We start from the raw sequence: 18,320 nt of genomic DNA on the forward strand, positions 1-18,320 counted from the left end.
ATAAATTAAATGAATTAAGTTGTAAATCTCTTAATGAGTAAATGATTCTGACAACACAATGCTCACACACAAAAGACACACTTTTGCATTAACCATATTTATTCTTAAAAATTCAAAAAGTGCATGTTCAGTTCTTATTTTCCAGGTGAAGTGTTGAGCAAAGGAACGCCGAATATCAACGTTCTGTAAACGTCCGTAGGTTTTTTTTTTCCTTATATCTTTGTAAATGTGCGACTTCAAGATCTAAAACAGTACAACTAAAAAAAAATCATGTCTAAAAGGCCAAAATATTTTAAAACAAAGGAAAACTAAAATCAGCTAGGAAGAGCTCTCGTCCAAAAATGGATACATTGATATTACGATTAAAATACAATAATACTGTCTGAAATGTAAAATAACACACTGAGTTCACAAGGGTCTCGTCAGTTATTTACACATCATAGATTGTGCACAGCAGCAGATAAATAAGACAAAAGCAGCGAGGAAAGCCAAGTCTGAAGCCTGATAATAAAGAAATTATAATACTCATGTGGACTCTGTACACAATTTCCCAGGATGCATAAAAATTAAAAAAACAACAACAAAAACAGAAGCAACAGAATGTGCTGAAATGCAGTTGTGTTTTTTTCTACAGATGCAGAAGTTTGGCCACTCCCTGGCGAATGCTCATGTTTTTGCTGATTTCCAAAGTGAAAATAAGTAACATATTCTCAACAGTGAACACACTCCTGAACATTTCCATGTGCAATTAACCAGAAGAAAATAAAACATAATATATGTGACCCTTTGCAAAATGTTTGGTCCATTTTACAGTTTAGGTTTATTTTTTCCAGTCTGTTAAACAGCAAATAAATAACAAAACTGTGTACAATGCTGTTATACTTGAGTAGAGTCAATGATCACTGTGACTTGAAAATGAACACTAGGGGTGTCCAAACTTTTCTACACAACTGTAAGTGTCTGTGTGTAGTGTCGCTGTTGTAAGAAACATTTTTAGAAACTGTAAAGGACAACGCCAATGAAATTTCTAAAAATGTAACAAATACCATCTGGAAGTTAATTTTGTGTTCTTTTGATCGCCTCTTCTCTGAATGAAGTCTCTATTTAATGCTATATTTAAGCCATGTGCTACGACTATAGCAGGTCCTAAGGATGTGGGTAAATTAGGCCTTAATCATGTCGGCAGGTGGAAGTTAACCCAGAAACTTGTGTGGAGAAGTGAGGAGCTTTAAAAGCTATTCGTGATGCTCTTCACGTGTACATTAATATAACAAGATGTCTGATCATTTCTTTTAGCTCAAAAGTGTCATTACATTGCTACCAAGAGATTTTGGACCATTCTTATGGATGCTTTCTTCAAAGTTTTGATTTGACAGCGATAATAGCTGGATGTACATTGAAGTGACGGCGAAAATAAGCAGATGCTGTTTATCCAGTGAGTTCTACAGGAAGCTCCCGACTACAGAGTACCTCCCACTGGCGAGCGAGCAGAGAAATGAGCCTCTCTCGGCTCTCGGCACTGGGCACGAAGATGCACCACTGCACCTCACTCTCGGCGCCGCTGTTCCCCTGCAGGTGATCCGCTCGCTCCGGATCATCGGAGAAGTGGTCCATAGTGAGGTGGCAGAGGAGATCTGGACCTGGTACGTCATCGAACACCAGAGTGAGGGCCTGGGGGTATGTTTGGTATCCCATCAGCACTCTGTCCAAGTCCCTTATCCTCCGAGCGTCCGTTAGACAGTACTTCTCCCTCTGTGGTGGCTCCTTGGCGAACTCCGGAAGTGGGTAGCTGATGTAATCCTCATCCAGGAGGAAAACATCCGTGCTGGTCAGGATGAGGGTCTTTGGCTGAAGGACACGCTCCTTTTCAGACAAAGGTCCTGTGCCACAGCGCACCTGGAACACTAGTACATAGAAGAGGATGTTGAAGGAGTGAGCGCCCCCTTGAGGGCCCTTCCTCTCTGCCACGATGAAGGTCAGGTCACCAATCTCCTCCTCACTTGGGTACACGAACTTCACCTTGCTGGAGTGGACCAGCTCGTAATTCTCCATTTTCCCTGTTGTGGGACAAAAGTCATAAAAGTCACGTTGGATCTATACTTTAATTTACAGATTCTTTCAAACACTTCAGCCCTGCTCTGATTTATCCGTGTTTCTGGTAAATGTATACTGTCTGCAGTGACACAATTCACACAGCAACAGAATTAATGTGTTTTAAAAGGTTTAGTTAATGTTTTACCCCTGCAGCTGCCATTAGAATCTCCCTTGTAATAAGAGTGTGCGATCCTGCTCTTCTCATTGATTTCATTCTGTGATCCAGAACCGATAGTCCTACATCAGTACCTGACCTCACTAACGTCCTTGTGACTGCATGCCATCAAATCTTGATGGCAATGTTCCAGCATCTGGTCAATAGCCTCCCTGGTAGATCAGGTAGATCTCCTGCTGCAGCAAATGTATTACAAACTCCGAGGAACACTCTTCATTTTAAAAGAAAAGCTAAAAGGAGCAACACTGCGATCTGGATTAATAACGGTTATACTGTCTGCATTTCCACACCTGTGCTCTTCTTCCCGAACTGAGTGTAGAAGTCCTGCTCCGAGGGTTCTGGTGAGGGCACCTTTTCCAGCAAGGACAGCACAGTCATCAGCTGCTGGAGGAAGTGATGTGTACTGTAGCTGTCTCTCGTCAGGCAGGAGATAATGTGCTCAGCTGAGGGTCCTTTGAACAGAAATGAAAAAGAGAAAAGGAGTATACTGTCAGACTTCTTTCTTGAAGCTCCAAACTGTAAAGCATTCTACTGAAGTGATGGTGAATACCTTTAAACTTTGACTAGTAACAGAAGTCTGAACACAGTATTGAAATAGTCCAATAATCATCATGCTGCTGTACTGTTTTTGATTTTACAGTTGTGTCAACAGGTTTATAAGCCTTTTAATGAGTAATCAGTAATTACATTTCCTTCTAAATACAAGACATACACCCTTACTGTTAATTAGTAATTCACACTTATTAACAAAGCCTATCCGCTCGTGAAGTTGTGACGTATCGACCCTCTGAAACGTCACGTCCAGGTCCAACTTAGTGATTTTACCACTAGATTTAGTTACTTTTCCGACCTCCTAGCGAATAATTAAGAAGAATAAAAGCGAGCACTGCTCTGGGGATGTGTGTTTGTGTGTGTGTGTGTGTGTGTGTGTGGTGTGCGTGCACACGAGTGTTTCCAGAGGAGTTGGACCGAATGCGGGAAATGCAATCAATCAAATCATTAATCCCTATCCTCTAAATTCAGAGCCCATTGTCCTTACTGTGAACTGCTTAATTACAGCTTCCTCCATTTTACTCACCGACGACTCTGAAGTACTGGTCAAACAGCCCCACGTTCACACTCTGCAGCTCATTCAGTTTCATCACAAAGCAGAAAGAGATGAGGAAATCTGTGTCTCTGTGCTCTGAGGGATGCCAGCTCCACATCACTGCAGAAAGAAGTGTTTAGCTGTAAAGGTTCACGGGAAAAACTAATAAAAAAAACTGATAAAATTAATATATCAATCTAAAGACACAGCAGAACGAGTCACTAAACGGATGCAAACAAACTTGATGAAAAGGGATGTATCTAAAGGAACCGTGTTCTAGAATGATTCTTATTAATGTTAATGTTATAAAACTGACATTAAACTAAATGGATTTTAAAACATGACCGCCCCCATGTGGGGACCCGCTCTGTGGCACATAAACAGCTTCATTCAGGGATGACAGAGGAATGTGAAAGTAAGAAATAAGTCACTTTTTTAATAAATAAACTGCTCCCTTAAATGATGAAAAATGCAACCATTAACTGCACGTGTTATAAACATGTTTATTCACCTCCTGCAATGATGCCACAAGTGTGGTGTGAGATTTTATCTTTGAGAAAGAAAAACCCTTTGAGTTTAAAGGTAGATTTAAAAAATAATAATAATACTAATAAGTCACTCACTGGTTTGATCGCTGAGGGTGGAAGCCACATCGTCCAAGATGAAATAAACCGCTTTTGTAGACAACATAATGCAGGAGGTCATCTCAACTTCAGGGGATTTATAAAAGATCACAGATGTCCACAGAATATGCTTTAATTCTTCATTTTCCACCTAGACACAAGAGCAACATTTAGTACCTGATGTAAAAAGGGGAAATACTTTGATGAAAATGGGTGTAAAAAAGATTTCGCTATGATTATTCACAAAAGAAGTGAAAATATATAAATATGGTCAACATTAAAATACAATGACTGCATTATTTACATGGTAGATATTTATTCGGCCCAGTACCATCCAGAAATATCAAGAGTTTCATGCTTACCTCAGCAATATTGTCATGGAAGAAAGTGACAAGGTCTTCACCCCTCAGAGAGGAGAGATAACGGAGGGAGGAGGAGAGAGAGAGGTGTGAGGAACACTGGTTTTCATCTGAGAGCTGCTGAAGGAGCGCCTCACCAGGATAGAGCAGAGAAAGAGTTAAATGGGGCTTCTGCACTTCCTGAGGAACACTGCAGGGAGACAAAAAAATGTAATGAGGTTTAAAGTGTTTTCATACTGATTATACAAGCCACACCTCTGACCTAAACCTTACACAGAGCTTCCCAGTTTTGTCCAGCAGATGGCACCACTGAGCCACTGTTGCTCATTTAAAAAGGGGGTTATTGTTTGTACTAAACAGAGCACAAGCTCATTTCAGATACAAAAATAAAATTGTAAGATATAAGAATACAATTTTTTGTTTGGACTAAAATGCATCAACAGCAACAATACAGAACAATAAATCCCAACTGAACATTCTGAAGAATATTTAGAAAATGACAAGTGGGAAAAACAATCAAATAACGGCTAAAAAGAAACAGGCAAGACTAGTTTTGCTAGAATGCCTTCTTCACCTGCAGATCACCACAGCATCACAGATAAGTCAGGAATGTGGAGGCAGTCACTCACGTGGGTCTATTATATACATCCATCTCTTTAGAAATTCTTGAAAGTAATTTAGGCTCGCGTGTAATGTCCTGACAAAAACTGTGACATATTATTGTTTCTGGCAACATTTCATGTGATAGAACAGACATAGGCACAGCAAATATACCAGAAAAATCTCCCTATATTACACTAAAGAATCAAATTTAATATTCATTATCTGTAAACGCTTTTTTATTTTCTGCGAAACCCACGCAGACACAGGGAAAACACACCACACTCGTCACAAACAGTCACCCGGAGGAAACCCATGCAGACACAGGGAGAACACACCACACTCCTCACAAACAGTCACCCGGAGGAAACCCATGCAGACACAGGGAGAACATACCACAGTCACCCGGAGGAAACCCACGCAGACACAGGGAGAACACACCACACTCCTCACAGACAGTCACCCGGAGGAAACCCACGCAGACACAGGGAGAACACACCACACTCCTCACAGACAGTCACCCGGAGGAAACCCACGCAGACACAGGGAGAACACACCACACTCCTCACAGACAGTCACCCAGAGGAAACCCACACAGACACAGGGAGAACACACCACACTCCTTACAGGCAGTCACCCGGAGGAAACTCACGCAGACACAGAGAGAACATACCACAGTCACCCGGAGCAAACCCACGCAGACACAGGGAGAACACACCACACTCCTCACAGACAGTCACCCGGAGGAAACCCACGCAGACACAGAGAGAACACACCACACTCCTCACAGACAGTCACCCGGAGCGGGAATTGAACCCACAAAATCGAACCCTCCAGGTCCCTGGAGTTGTGTCACTGCTACAATACCTGCTGCGCCACCATGCCGCCTTCAAAGTTAATATTCCAAAGTTAATTCTAAGTAAAACAAATCCCCTTATACCTTAATTTTTGAAGGGGTTTTAGTTGCATCTCTACACATTTATGTATCAATAAATATGTAATCAGTCGCCACCTCTCTCTCAACCCACCCTTCTGCTTGCCTGCCATTTGCAATCCCTAACTCACAAGTTGATAGAATTTGTTACATGGATTTGTGATGTATGAAACCCTGGCTGTCTGAACATATAGTTTTTGAAATGCTGCATTTAAAAAGCAGAAATGCTTAGTCATGGTGCAGACTGCTTACTCACTTATGATATATATCTTATAGCATCTTATGACATGCTATGGGGGTCAAAACTTTATCATCAATCCCTCCCAATGCCAGTTAGTGCTCCCAATAAATACCAATGCTCTAAATCAAGACGAGAGGCATTCACTAAAATTGTATGCAAGAAATATATTCCTCTACCTCTTCTGCATTCTTTGGGTGTTTTTTCCAGGCATTTGGTAGTTTATTCTTAAGCTTCGTTTGCTGTTTTGAAGCACAGCGATGGTCTTGATGTCTGGGAGGCTGGCGCGGAGCTGGTTGAACTGCCTCAGGAACAGTAACTTGTCCTGAGGCACAACGAATACAACAGCCAGGTGATCGTGTCCGACCATCAGCTCCAGGACATGTGCACTGCAGAAACGATGGGAATCGTCGCCGCTTTGACCAGAGCAATCGTGTCTAGGGTTCAGCAAAGTGGAGGCCAGAGGAATGCGGGTCAGTTTAGCACAGGAACGTAGGCGATTCCCTTCAGTCAAGCCTTTTTTCAAAGCCAGGGCGGTGAAGTCCAGCTTCAAGACACACAGATGTCGAGTGGTGAAAAACAGAAGTAAGGGAATAGAGGTTTGGCTTTCTTGGAGAGTAGACAAAATGTCTAAAGGTACAGATCCCAGCTTTGGGTTTTTAGAGAGGTCTTTGAGGGGCATAAACGATGATGCACGATCCAGAACATGAGCTAGAAGTCCACTTCTCAGTCCAAGGTCATTCTCTTCGATTTCCCAGGAATTGAGGAACTGCTGAAGGAACTGCTGGATGGAGGATTCATTTAAATGTCCTCTGGGAATTCTACTCACAAGTGTGGAATGCATCTCGTTCAGATTTTGTTCATCGGAGAAGAACCACCACTGTTTGCTGTTGGACCTTGCCTTTAGAGAAATGCATGTGTTTGGAATGTCAAACTGGAAGTCCTCAATGTCTGAGAATGACACAAATAAGCCAATGCCAAGGCTTTCTGTAATAGCCTTCAAATTACTCTGAATTTCCTTGGATTGTGTCTGAAAGACAACTAGAAAGTTTTCCGTTGCTGCTACACAAGACGTTCCCTGGCTTAAAACCTCATCTTGTGTCACGCACAGGTAGTGACACCACATCAGAAAGTTCACATGAAAATTTGCCCTTTCTGCATCCTCTGGTTCCTTGTTGTGAACCATAGGAGTAGAAGAGCAGCTCATAATCTCCTTACTGTTGTCCAAACCCATCTCAAAATAACCTCCTCCAGAGTCAGGGCTGCCCTGAAGAGTCACTTCCTCCTGACAGGAAATCCTTCGCTGCCTCGAGCTAGTCCTCTCTCTTTCGGCTTGGAAAATCAAAACAGACAGCTGGGTTCTGAAATCCGAGTTGGTGCTGGATAAATAACAGAAGGGAAGCACTGGAGTGTAGAGTTGACTGCTCCAGGATTCCTGGTCCTCTTTACAATAAAAGCAGCTGGAGAACAGAAAATGACGAGCCCAATAAGAGCAAACAGTTAGCATCATCCTTCAATACAGATTCTAAATAATAGCAATCTATCATTTATATGGAGTACGATGGATAAAGCGAAGTTTCACACTGAGTTCACAGTAGAGTGAAATGACCAAAAATTTCACAATATACAATGGCACATTTAAAAAACAAAAAAAAAGAGCCCAAATACATTTTATTCCAGTTTTCTCACTCTCCACTGCAACCAATCCAATTAAACCTGATTAGCATTGTCCTCTTTTTAAACAAAGCTCATGTAAAAATGTGCCAAACATTCCAAAACATTTTTTTAAAAATCTTTCAGCATCAATAAAGTAAAAATTACCCTAAAAAAAAGCACTGTGTACAAAACAAACATTTATATCTTTGAGTGCAAAGAAATTAACTTTACTGTTAGAAATGTAGTGGTGTTGGCCATTAGTCAGCTCTGTGAACATATTCCAGCTTTCTATATTTATATTCAAACATAAACATTACTATATAATTTAATCACAGACGAACTGACCCAGTGCTTTCATAATTCACAGGCTCACAAGGGATCTCTGGAGATGAGCAGGTTACAATTTCAGTTTTAACCTGAAAGACACAGACAGCAACATTTGACTGAGTGGCTGTGCATAACTGAGGACATGAACATGGCTAGTATCCAGCACAGGTTGAAAGAACTGTTTAAGCTGAACTATACCAACATGATTGGACAGATTTCAAATATTGAACTAAATCACAAACAGAAAATCATATAAATTAGTTCGAAATATTACACACAACATTAAAAGTATGTGCCGGTCTTCCAGTGGGTTTTACCTGAGGTGTTACGTCACATGAAGTGTTATATTTATTAAAGCATCCCTGGGAAAGTGCAGAATCCACATGAGTCAATATCTCTTTGGTAACAAAGGCTTCATCTTTACAGGCTATTTCTGTAAAAGCAAAACAACAGGTCTTTCTTCTGCCACAGAACAATCAATCACAAAAAACACTGCAGTACATTTCACAAATTCTAATGTTTATACGTCAATATCTTGATGGAAGTGATTGGAAAAAGAAATACATTTTCTGCACAACATTCTTGACTGACAATGAAAGATAAATATCAGGCACAAGTATGAAACAAGAACGTAATCTCAGCATTGATGGGCTTTTACTTTTCAGTATTTATTAGAACACTTGACTTAATGTGACAAATCACATTGCTTTCGTCTGTCTGAATGTTTCAGAATGTAACCTACAGCTGAAATACAGTATAAACATAACACATCTTGAGCAAAAATCATTCTTTTTTTTTTTAAAGACAAAAGCCACATGTTTGGAATATAAAGATATTTCATTCTAGAAAAGGTATCATTCGGAGCACAAACATTGCTGACAACTACAATTTCCTTTAACTGCATCCTCATTAAGATACAAAACACACTATATCTCCATTTTACAACAAAAACACATGAAGGCTGTGATTAGAACAAATACCCATCATTTTAAAAGAAAGCCGTTTGAGTTGTTGATGCAGTGTTTTTAAATTTCAATTCATAATGCGCTTTAAAGCTCTATTGTTCTAATCACAAGGGAACATTGAAGAAATGCAGTTGTATTTGAATGTATTAATGTTTTATTGCACAAATAAAACATAGTGGAAAAAACACAACATGAAATCTGACCACTGTTTAAAATGCTATGAATATTTTATATATAATTTACAATCGTATGCATCTGATATGGTTCATAGCAAATAAATGTGTGTGAAAAATGCCATATTCAACTGAACACAATGTTTTAGCACTAACTTATATTCATTCAGAAAATCATTTTTTTATTTGTTTTTTTAAACCTCAACCTCCGAGCACCATTTATATAAGAGGTCTCTTCATCCCTGTCTGTGAGCAGCTCCTCAGCAGCCTGATACATACATGATTACCTTGGCTGGAGCTGGCCGAGTGCGAGAGAGAGGGAGAGGAAGACGGCGGAGCGGCGAGAGAGCAAGACGACGAGGACTTTGAGCCACCCTCAGCGTGTCGGGAGACATCACTGATCTGACAACAACAACAGCAAGCAGTGCTTTCAGAATAAAACACAGCTGCGGATCGTACCGTGTCTTAGTTTTACACACAGTGCTCTACAGCTGAACAACACAGTTTTGGAATCATTACGGCAATATCGACACTACAATGTGTAAACGAGCCCACAGGCAAATCACTAAAGACTTTTTCCACACTTAAAAAAAATAAATACATTTGAAACTACTGGCTTCAAATGTTAATTCAGGCCTGTACAGGTTTGACAAATTTACATGTCCTTAATATCGTAAGACTGACAGCAGAACGCTCACTAAATCTTTTCAAACCATTGACTGCCGTACAAATCTGTATTTGGTTTCACGCCAATTTAACAGTGGCCTGAAAACTGTTTACCTTTTTTTCATTGTTTGCCATTCTGTCTTTCACTTCTTTGGCTTTCTGAATGGCTTTCAGTACTTCAACAGTGTCCAGCTCTTTCTCTGTGGTTGCAATGCCGTCTAAGCAAACCTTTAAACAAACAGATATTAGGTATTCACTTAAACAATGAAATAATATTAAAATACTAGTGAATTAAATAATGCTACTACTACATTTAAAAGAACGAATAGAATTCAACTACAGATGCATTACTGTCTCTTCTAGTAAAAACTGTACTGTTGTGACAGATATCTTTTTCTTTGAGTTATTCTGAGCTCTTATTTTCTATTGCTCCTATCACTGTAACGTTTTAGCACACAGTAAAGGCCAGGGGGTATATTCAAATTTGAATAAATAAAAAACAAAGACTAAAAATACAAGAAGCATATGAGAATGTTTTGTGTTCAGACAGTGAGGATATGTATGGACACATATAGTTGTTCAAAATGAACCTTAGAGAGAACTGTACTGTAAAGTCTGGTGGGTAGTCAAAAGTGAGAGCAGACTTCAAAACATCAACCTACTTTCAGACAGGAAATGAGATCTGAGCTGCAAAAATGCAACCCCAAAAGAAACACACACAAAAAAAAGAAGATACCATTAAGGAACTCAGATTCACCTCAGAGGCTCTGTCACAGAACTGAGCCAGGACTTTCGTTCTGTAATCAGGAAAGATACACATGGGGTTGCTGGCAAGTGAGAGTTTTTCCAAACAGGGGAGGGTTCCAATGTGCTTTATTTCATCCAGCTGAAAAAGAGAATCGTAAATATTTACACACTATCCTCAACACATTAGAACCAGGGCTGGATTTCCAAAAGGATTCGTAGTAACAGGATCATCACTAAATGGCAGAGCAAGCATGACTTTAAACACTCTCTCTCTGCCAGTTAGAACTGTCTTAGCGATTCAAAGTTTTCAAGAAACTAGGAAATGACTACTTCAGTAGGAACCAAGCCATCTGTCGACCATAACCTAATAAATCAAAAAGGAAACCAGTACCTGTGCTAATCTGTTACTGCTCAAATCCAGGTTCACAAGGGAGTAAAGTTTACTGAGACCAGAAAGAGTTTCCAGTTGATTTCCGGCCAAGTTCAGAGTCTTGATGTTGCCCAGTTTGGTGTGAACACCCTCCAGAACCGTTAACTTGTTGTAGGACAAGTCCAAGTGAACCAGATTGTACAGGTGCTTCAAAGGAATTGAAAACAACAATGAGACAATGAGGTTCAAATAAATATGTCTGTGCCAACTATTCAAATATATGAATTAACATTTACACCTAGCACCCACCTGGAGATTTTCCACAGAAGGCAACGCATTGTGGCTAAGGTCTAGAAATTCAACTTTAGGGATCAGTTTCTGAAAAAGCAGAAAGATAAAAGTTAGGTTAAAATATGGCTCTTCTTTATAAACGGTGATTACAATTGATTATAATCCACTGTTTCTCTGTTGAATTTTGACTATCCACGAAATAATTAAATAAGAATTCAACTGATCTCTCAAAAGTGAACCACTGATTAATTCATTTAAACTGGTTTGTAGTAGAGAAAACACATCTGAATATACATTTAAAGCCATTTTTTATTTATAACTTTCAGGAAGATATCTGTTTGAAGGTTTCAGAGGTCTGGTTCCTGTAGCTTTCACTTTGTTTAACAATTCTAATTATGTAGGTTTCTCTTGGGTTGAGCATTTCACACCAAATCATTCATCCATCCATCTATCCATCCATTATCTGTAACCGCTTATCCAATTCAGGGTCGCGGTGGGTCCAGAGCCTACCTGGAATCATTGGGCACAAGGCAGGAATACACCCTGGAGGGGGCGCCAGTCCCTCACAGGGCAACACACACTCACACATTCACTCATGCACTCACACCTACGGAGACTTTTTTTTTTTAAATCGCCAATCAACCTACCAACATGTGTTTTTGGACTGTGGGAGGAAACCGGAGCACCTGAAGGAAAACCACGCAGACACGGGGAGAACACACCAACTCCTCACAGACAGTCACCCGGAGGAAACCCACGCAGACACAGAGAGAACACATCACACTCCTCACAGACAGTCACCCGGAGGAAACCCACGCAGACACAGGGAGAACACATCACACTCCTCACAGACAGTCACCCGGAGCGGGAATCGAATCCACAACCTCCAGGCCCCTGGAGCTGTGTGACTGCGACACTACCTGCTGCGCCACCGTGCCGCCCCCGAACCATTCAGAAAGACATTTTATATCTTAAATCTTCTTTAATAAAAGCACAACGTAAAGACATAAATATGATCTTACTCACCACAGACTCGTCAATGCTGCTAATGTAATTGTGGCTCATGTCAAGGGTAGTAAGCATCTTCCAGGTGGGAATAATTGCAGTCACTGGGCAGTTTGTGTCCACACCTTCCGGCTCCCACTGGGCAAACTCTGCAGATTCAGGAACTAAAATTTCCTGCACAAAAGATCGTTAAGTTATTATTGTACAGATGAGTTCATATACAAAAGTTAAATAAATTGGTATTGGTTTCTTAGTTTAGTATATATTTTTAGTATGTATTTTTTATCAGACATATTGTCCATTCTAAGAAAGGATGTGTATATGTGTATAACCTAACTGAACTGGAATACTTTAAATAACCTACATGAACATATGTAACAGAAGGTTAATTCTGAAATTAAGATCCAAAGTTAAAAGGCAGTAATAAGAATGAATAATTAAGTCCCCATGGCATAATGTGTATGAATACATGTATATACACCCTAGCATCATCAAATGCCTTTTGCTTACATTAGAAAAACTAACCTTCATGGAAGCAGCCGAGAGGTGAATGCTGAGTGTAGCCAGAGTGGGCTTCAATGAAGGAAGGCCCTTTATCTGTGTCGAACTGCAGTCAGTGATCTGACAAACAACAGAAAGATTCAGCAAAAGCATCAAGAGCTATACGTTCTACACAAAAATATACATGAGAACGTTTTTGAGAAATCTCTCACCTCTATCTGCAGCAGAGATTTAAAGACAGAGAGGTCAAACTGTAGACTGTGCTCCTCAATGTTGCTGGTGCCCACAATTCCTTTCGTTCCAGGAATCTATGAATAAACAACAGTGTACAATCAACACTGCTGCATTATTTAGTACAGAAGTCTTCTGTTATGATTTTAATTTGAATAGACAAAGTAAACATCATACAATCATTAGGAATCACTACTGAGCCCTTTAATCTAGAAAGCTGAAAGAGACTGGAGGGTTAAATCCTTGTTCGCATAATTTCAACACAATATTTTAAAAATAATTTACAATTATTAACATATTGAAAAAGTGTTCAAGTTTAAAAGAACCTGAGCCAAACAGTCTACTTTTCACCTTCAAGATACAACATCACAAGGATGCGTACCTAGTCATCAGTCCTGGAAATCCTGCATTATACATAAATGCATCACAACTGAAAGTGGTGGGTGGGCTTATTTAAAGCAGATAAACTGACGTTTCCATTTTTAGGTTTAGGTTTTTTAACGTATCTGTGTCTCTTTAAGATATTATATACCATCTCAAAAATGAGTAAAACAAATAAACCTTGAGATATTTGAGGCGACAGGTGAAGTCCAGGATGTGTCCGAGGTCCGCTCTGGCATCTCCATTGGCGCAGGTTGGCTTGGCCAGTTTCAGCTGCTGAGTGATAGCATAGAGCTGAAGTGGCCTCAAGAGGAACACCTCACCAGCCACTAACAACTGCTCACCTGAGAGGAGGAGGAGGAGGAGGTGGAGGAAAAACAGTCTATAGACTTATTTATATAGGAAACAGCAAAAACATACATACACTAACAACCACCAAAATGCAATGTACACTTATCTACACGGATCTAATTTGAACAGTTTAAATACAACAAGTTTCAGGCAAAGTTTGTGCGGCCATATTGGATTTTCCGATAGGTTAAATTCAGCAAATTATTAGCGACTGTGCATTAACTTGGAGAAATATGTTCTCTGGGGAGATGTGTTCTCACTGTATTTTTATGTTTTACACCATATTTTAAACACCATTAGACTCATGGAAATATGAAAAGACATTTCTACAATAAAAAATTTAATTGGGTAACACTAAATAGGGAACTTTAATTAACGTTTCTTATGACAGCAATAAGGAATAAGACAGTAATAAGTCTTACAAGTCACAATAAATCATTACGTAGTGATACACTGTGTTAATTTAGTACTTTAAAACCCTACAAAAACGCTAATGAATGCTAGTTCTTTTATTACCATTAGTTAATTATTTTGTGACATTACACAACTATTTACAATAAATAATCTATCTATCTATCTGTCTATTCTGTAAGGCTTATTATTGTCTTAAATGTTGTGAATTAATATACCCTTTTTGTAAAGTCTTACCACATTACGGAAAACAACATACCTCTATGGAATAGATCTTCTGCCAGTGTAGCAGCAATGCCATTGATTTCCTGAAAATGAGGATACACTGATGCATTACTGGCTTTGATCATTATTATGAACCCTTCACTGAGCTAAATAATGAGTTGCTTGTATAAGTTGCTAAGCTCAGTTTTCACATACACAGAGACTTTTATTCTGTAAAGCTCTGAAACAATTCATGTGGACAGCGTACTGCACTCATGTTCTTGTATCTATCCATATCATTTTACCATAGTAACAGCACGTCAATAAAGATTATAGTGCTTCTGATAAACACTTCACACTCAGCTTCATCAGAATCCAAATGACAGTCTCATCATCACTCACCTAACAAACAGAGCTTTATTTTAAAAGCAGAATCCTCACTCTGCCCCTTTTTTCAGTCTCATATTTACCCTTTCATTAAACGCTTGTTTTGGTCTGTGGAAGAGACTTATTAATCATTAAATAAATGTTATCCATTAGAGCAGCAACCGGAAAATACACTGCAAAAGGCTTAAGAACTCCTTTATCCCAGGTGCAATCATTCTGCTAAATAAGAGTCCTCCGTCTTCTGCTCGTATATGAATTTGTTCTGTCAATGTTTGTTTTAGCTGTTGTATGCATGTGTGTAATATTTACTGTATGTACGGATGGGATTGTCAGTGACTACCTGAAAACCAAGTTTATCTTTCAGAGATAATAAATAAATAAATAAATAAACTGAACTGAAACATGAAAATCACTTCCTCTTCATTAAAGCTGTCACATGTTTTAACCTAATGCCTTTAAGTGGTGACTTATCAAAAGAACCACTGTCTGTTACGAGGCACTGCTATCAGCCCAAAGACAAAAAAAGCTGAGTTCTAGTTTATTGAGGGGGTCAGGACAGAAAGAATAAAAAACATAGTGTTGCACTGAACAATTCTGGACTTCATAAGTCACTCCAGGTTCCAGAAAGTACTTAAGGCTTTAAGCTGACTACAGCTGATTCCTCCTGCTAATGTTTAACTTTGATATTAAGTTTTAGTGACCGTTTGTTTCAGAAAGAGATGCATTACTTATTCAGAAAAAATGACTGCGGTTTTATAAATTTGCTTCAAATTAGATTTAAAATGGATTACAACCTACGATCTTAGTGGCTTTGTTTTTTAAAAGTGGTTTCAAAGTGAATAAGTTAACACTTTTTTTTTCTTTTGATACAAAATACCAGTTCAAATATTTATATACCTCTTAAACCTAAATTAAGGTTTGTACATCTTTTCAAACATACAAAACTAAAACAAGCTCTGTGCACAGGGTTAGCAACATCTCTCGTCTATACCACGGTCTTTACCACATACTCTGTTACTCAGTTACAGAGTGAAGCTTGTGGCATCTGAAGCCACAGAAATGCTGAGTATTCAGGAACATCGGCAACTCATAGTGCTGTGAGCCTTCATGCATTAAAGGTGTTAACTGGTCAAAACTGACACTTATACTGTTCAACAACTTTGTACTGCATTATAATGCGTTATAACATATTTAAATGTTTTTAGAACAATGTTAAACTGCTTACAGAACATTACTTGAATATTCTGATAAAGTAGAGAAAGAAAAGTGCAAAGAAACAAGTCACATTTTCCATCATAATATATCAAAAACAATTAAATGTCCTAAATGTTCTTATCAGGAGAGCCTCAGGTCACTATGCCCAATGCCAAGGGTCTGTCAGATCGGCATAAAACCACCAGAATTGGGCGGTTGAACTGGAAAACTGTGTTTTCAGGAAGCATAATGCTCATGTCAATTTTGGTATGTGTTGGAGTGATGTAGCTAAACTTAGTAAAGGTGCTGAAGAGCAATCAAAACAAACGTTCTAAAATTTAACGTTAAACATTCACAAACGTGAAGAGTCTGTAGAAGGAGAATAATTGGCAAAGAAAGATTTCATGTGTTGGTGTCAACACACATGTGGCCGTTTTGGTTTTACGACGCTTATCGTAATCTTCAGAATTAAATGTAGATTAATTGTTTTATCCACAAATTAATCGGTCACCATCCTGGTTGCATTAATAGATAAACGTGAGATAACAGTTGCAACAACCAAAGACTTACATAAAGATGGAAATGCAGGAATATGGATAAGACTTTAGGGGCAGACACTGGGAATCTGCTGAGCAGGGTCTGGAGATACACTTCCAACTCCTTCTGCCTCTTCTCCACCAGGGTTTTGGAATTTTTACCGATGATCTTCTTCGGGGGCAACAAATGCTTGTCTATTTTCTTTTCTGAAGTAAGCTGAAAAAGAAACACGCTACTGAAGTCACATACTGTCTGTAAGGCCTTCACCATTCTGTCATTTATGAGTTTTTTATCATGTGCACAAACTAGGTCTGAAAATACAGGTTTAAGTAGTGGTTTATAAAGAGTGATTCTGCTGTTAAAAATCTGGTTTCATGAAAATTAACTTCATATCCGACTGACGATTGTCAGCATTAGTGAGCTCCTTGAGATTTTTATTTCAACACACTTTATTGGGCTTTTAGAAAAAAAAGACAATGTATTCAGAGTGAATATTCATTTACAGCCGTCACTCGCTGGACTTGTTATCAGACAAAAACATCTCTGAATCCTTGTTTTTCTACTCGTAGAGGCAGTTACAAACATGTAGATGGTATAGACTGTTAACACACCACATACATGAATCTCAGAGAAAATAGGCAGCTGGTTTCAAATCTGCTCTGGTGATAGTGTAGTAGTTAAACACGGACAAGGTTTTAAAATCTATCCTTCATTCTCCAGAATACATACAGAAACTAAACGGTAAAGTCACAAAAACCAGTCCCTTTTACTCACATATTCCGTCTATCTCTCACCTTTTCATGCAAATCATAGAAGTCACTGTAGCGATGCTTAATAGTCCACCGGTGGTCTCCAATCTTCACCTCGATTATGTAAACCTAGAGAGGGAACACGTTAGACACACAATTTTACAGTTCTGTTCTGCACCATACTGTGTATTTACACTCTGAGGATTTTTTTGTGAAAGAGTTTAAGGTTTTTAAAAGCTGCCTCATGAAAGGATATTAAATAAAGTAATTATAAATACACTGACTGAAGTCTGACAGACTGTTGTACCGTAGTTCTGAGGAGAATGTGTCATTCATATGTCATTCACAGGGCAGAGAAGCTACTGAAGACAAAAAATTGTGCCCAAAGAAATCTATGGTTCTTTTACTTTTATCAACGCTGTAAATAAAACCCTAAAAGATATTTGTAGGTTGTGAATGCGGAGCTATACCCCACACTTATATTAGTGGATTGTGAATTAAACTGCTGTTATTGGTGCTGGACTCATTATGACCCCTGGTTTCTGTCAGCACCCCTGTAAAGAAACTTGATTCGGTTTCTCTAAAATAAATAAATGTTTTTATGTTTTAACTCTCAGTGGCTAAATAACAGAAAATTGTGGGTTTTTTTCCCTGTTTAATTTGGGTGACGAAATTGAGTTCGTTTTGTTACAGCTGCTGATTTCATACAGATCAAATGTTAATATCAGGAGGTGGTAAAGAGAGGTTACATATTACATATTAAACTCAGATAAACTAACTGTCAGTATATAAAAGTACACTAATGTCAAATACAGCGCCCTGTCACGCTGAGGCTGCACAGTTTAAGGTGGACCGGAAAATTTGAAAAAGAGACTAATAAAACCACAGAATCAACCTCGTAACTTACCGTGTAGCTTTCCACAAGCTCTGACCCAACGATGCTGACATTCTTCACGATGTTTAGATCGGGAAACGCTTCACAATCCATTTCACACGCAAATAATTAAAGTCTAAAGCATTACGAAACGTTTGTAGCAAAAAAGCTCAGAGCCCTCCATCTTTGT

At 39.0% G+C, this 18,320-nt stretch overlaps 1 protein-coding gene across 2 annotated transcripts; it reads right to left on the minus strand.

The window, feature by feature from the left end:
• nisch (nischarin) lies at positions 1-18,320 on the minus strand. Of its 2 annotated transcripts, XM_066671321.1 has the most exons (21): positions 18,164-18,320; positions 17,302-17,385; positions 16,541-16,723; positions 14,445-14,493; positions 13,604-13,767; positions 13,024-13,119; positions 12,836-12,931; positions 12,332-12,484; positions 11,324-11,392; positions 11,036-11,221; positions 10,655-10,783; positions 10,012-10,125; positions 9,519-9,633; positions 8,411-8,526; positions 8,112-8,182; positions 6,290-7,570; positions 4,342-4,528; positions 3,980-4,130; positions 3,348-3,476; positions 2,560-2,721; positions 1-2,057 (listed from the first exon to the last, which is right to left on the minus strand). In XM_066671321.1, the coding sequence occupies exons 1-21, from the start codon at positions 18,242-18,244 to the stop codon at positions 1,429-1,431; spliced, it is 4,245 nt and encodes a 1,414-aa protein (XP_066527418.1). In that variant the 5' UTR covers positions 18,245-18,320; the 3' UTR covers positions 1-1,428. The 2 variants fall into 2 exon arrangements, with proteins under 2 accessions (XP_066527418.1, XP_066527419.1); XM_066671322.1 differs by lacking the exons at positions 1-2,057; positions 2,560-2,721; positions 3,348-3,476; ... (2 more) ...; positions 6,290-7,570; positions 8,112-8,182 and having other exon boundaries at positions 9,511-9,633.

The sequence above is a fragment of the Hoplias malabaricus genome, chromosome 5 (genome assembly GCF_029633855.1).
Source record: "Hoplias malabaricus isolate fHopMal1 chromosome 5, fHopMal1.hap1, whole genome shotgun sequence".
NCBI lineage: Eukaryota > Metazoa > Chordata > Actinopteri > Characiformes > Erythrinidae > Hoplias > Hoplias malabaricus.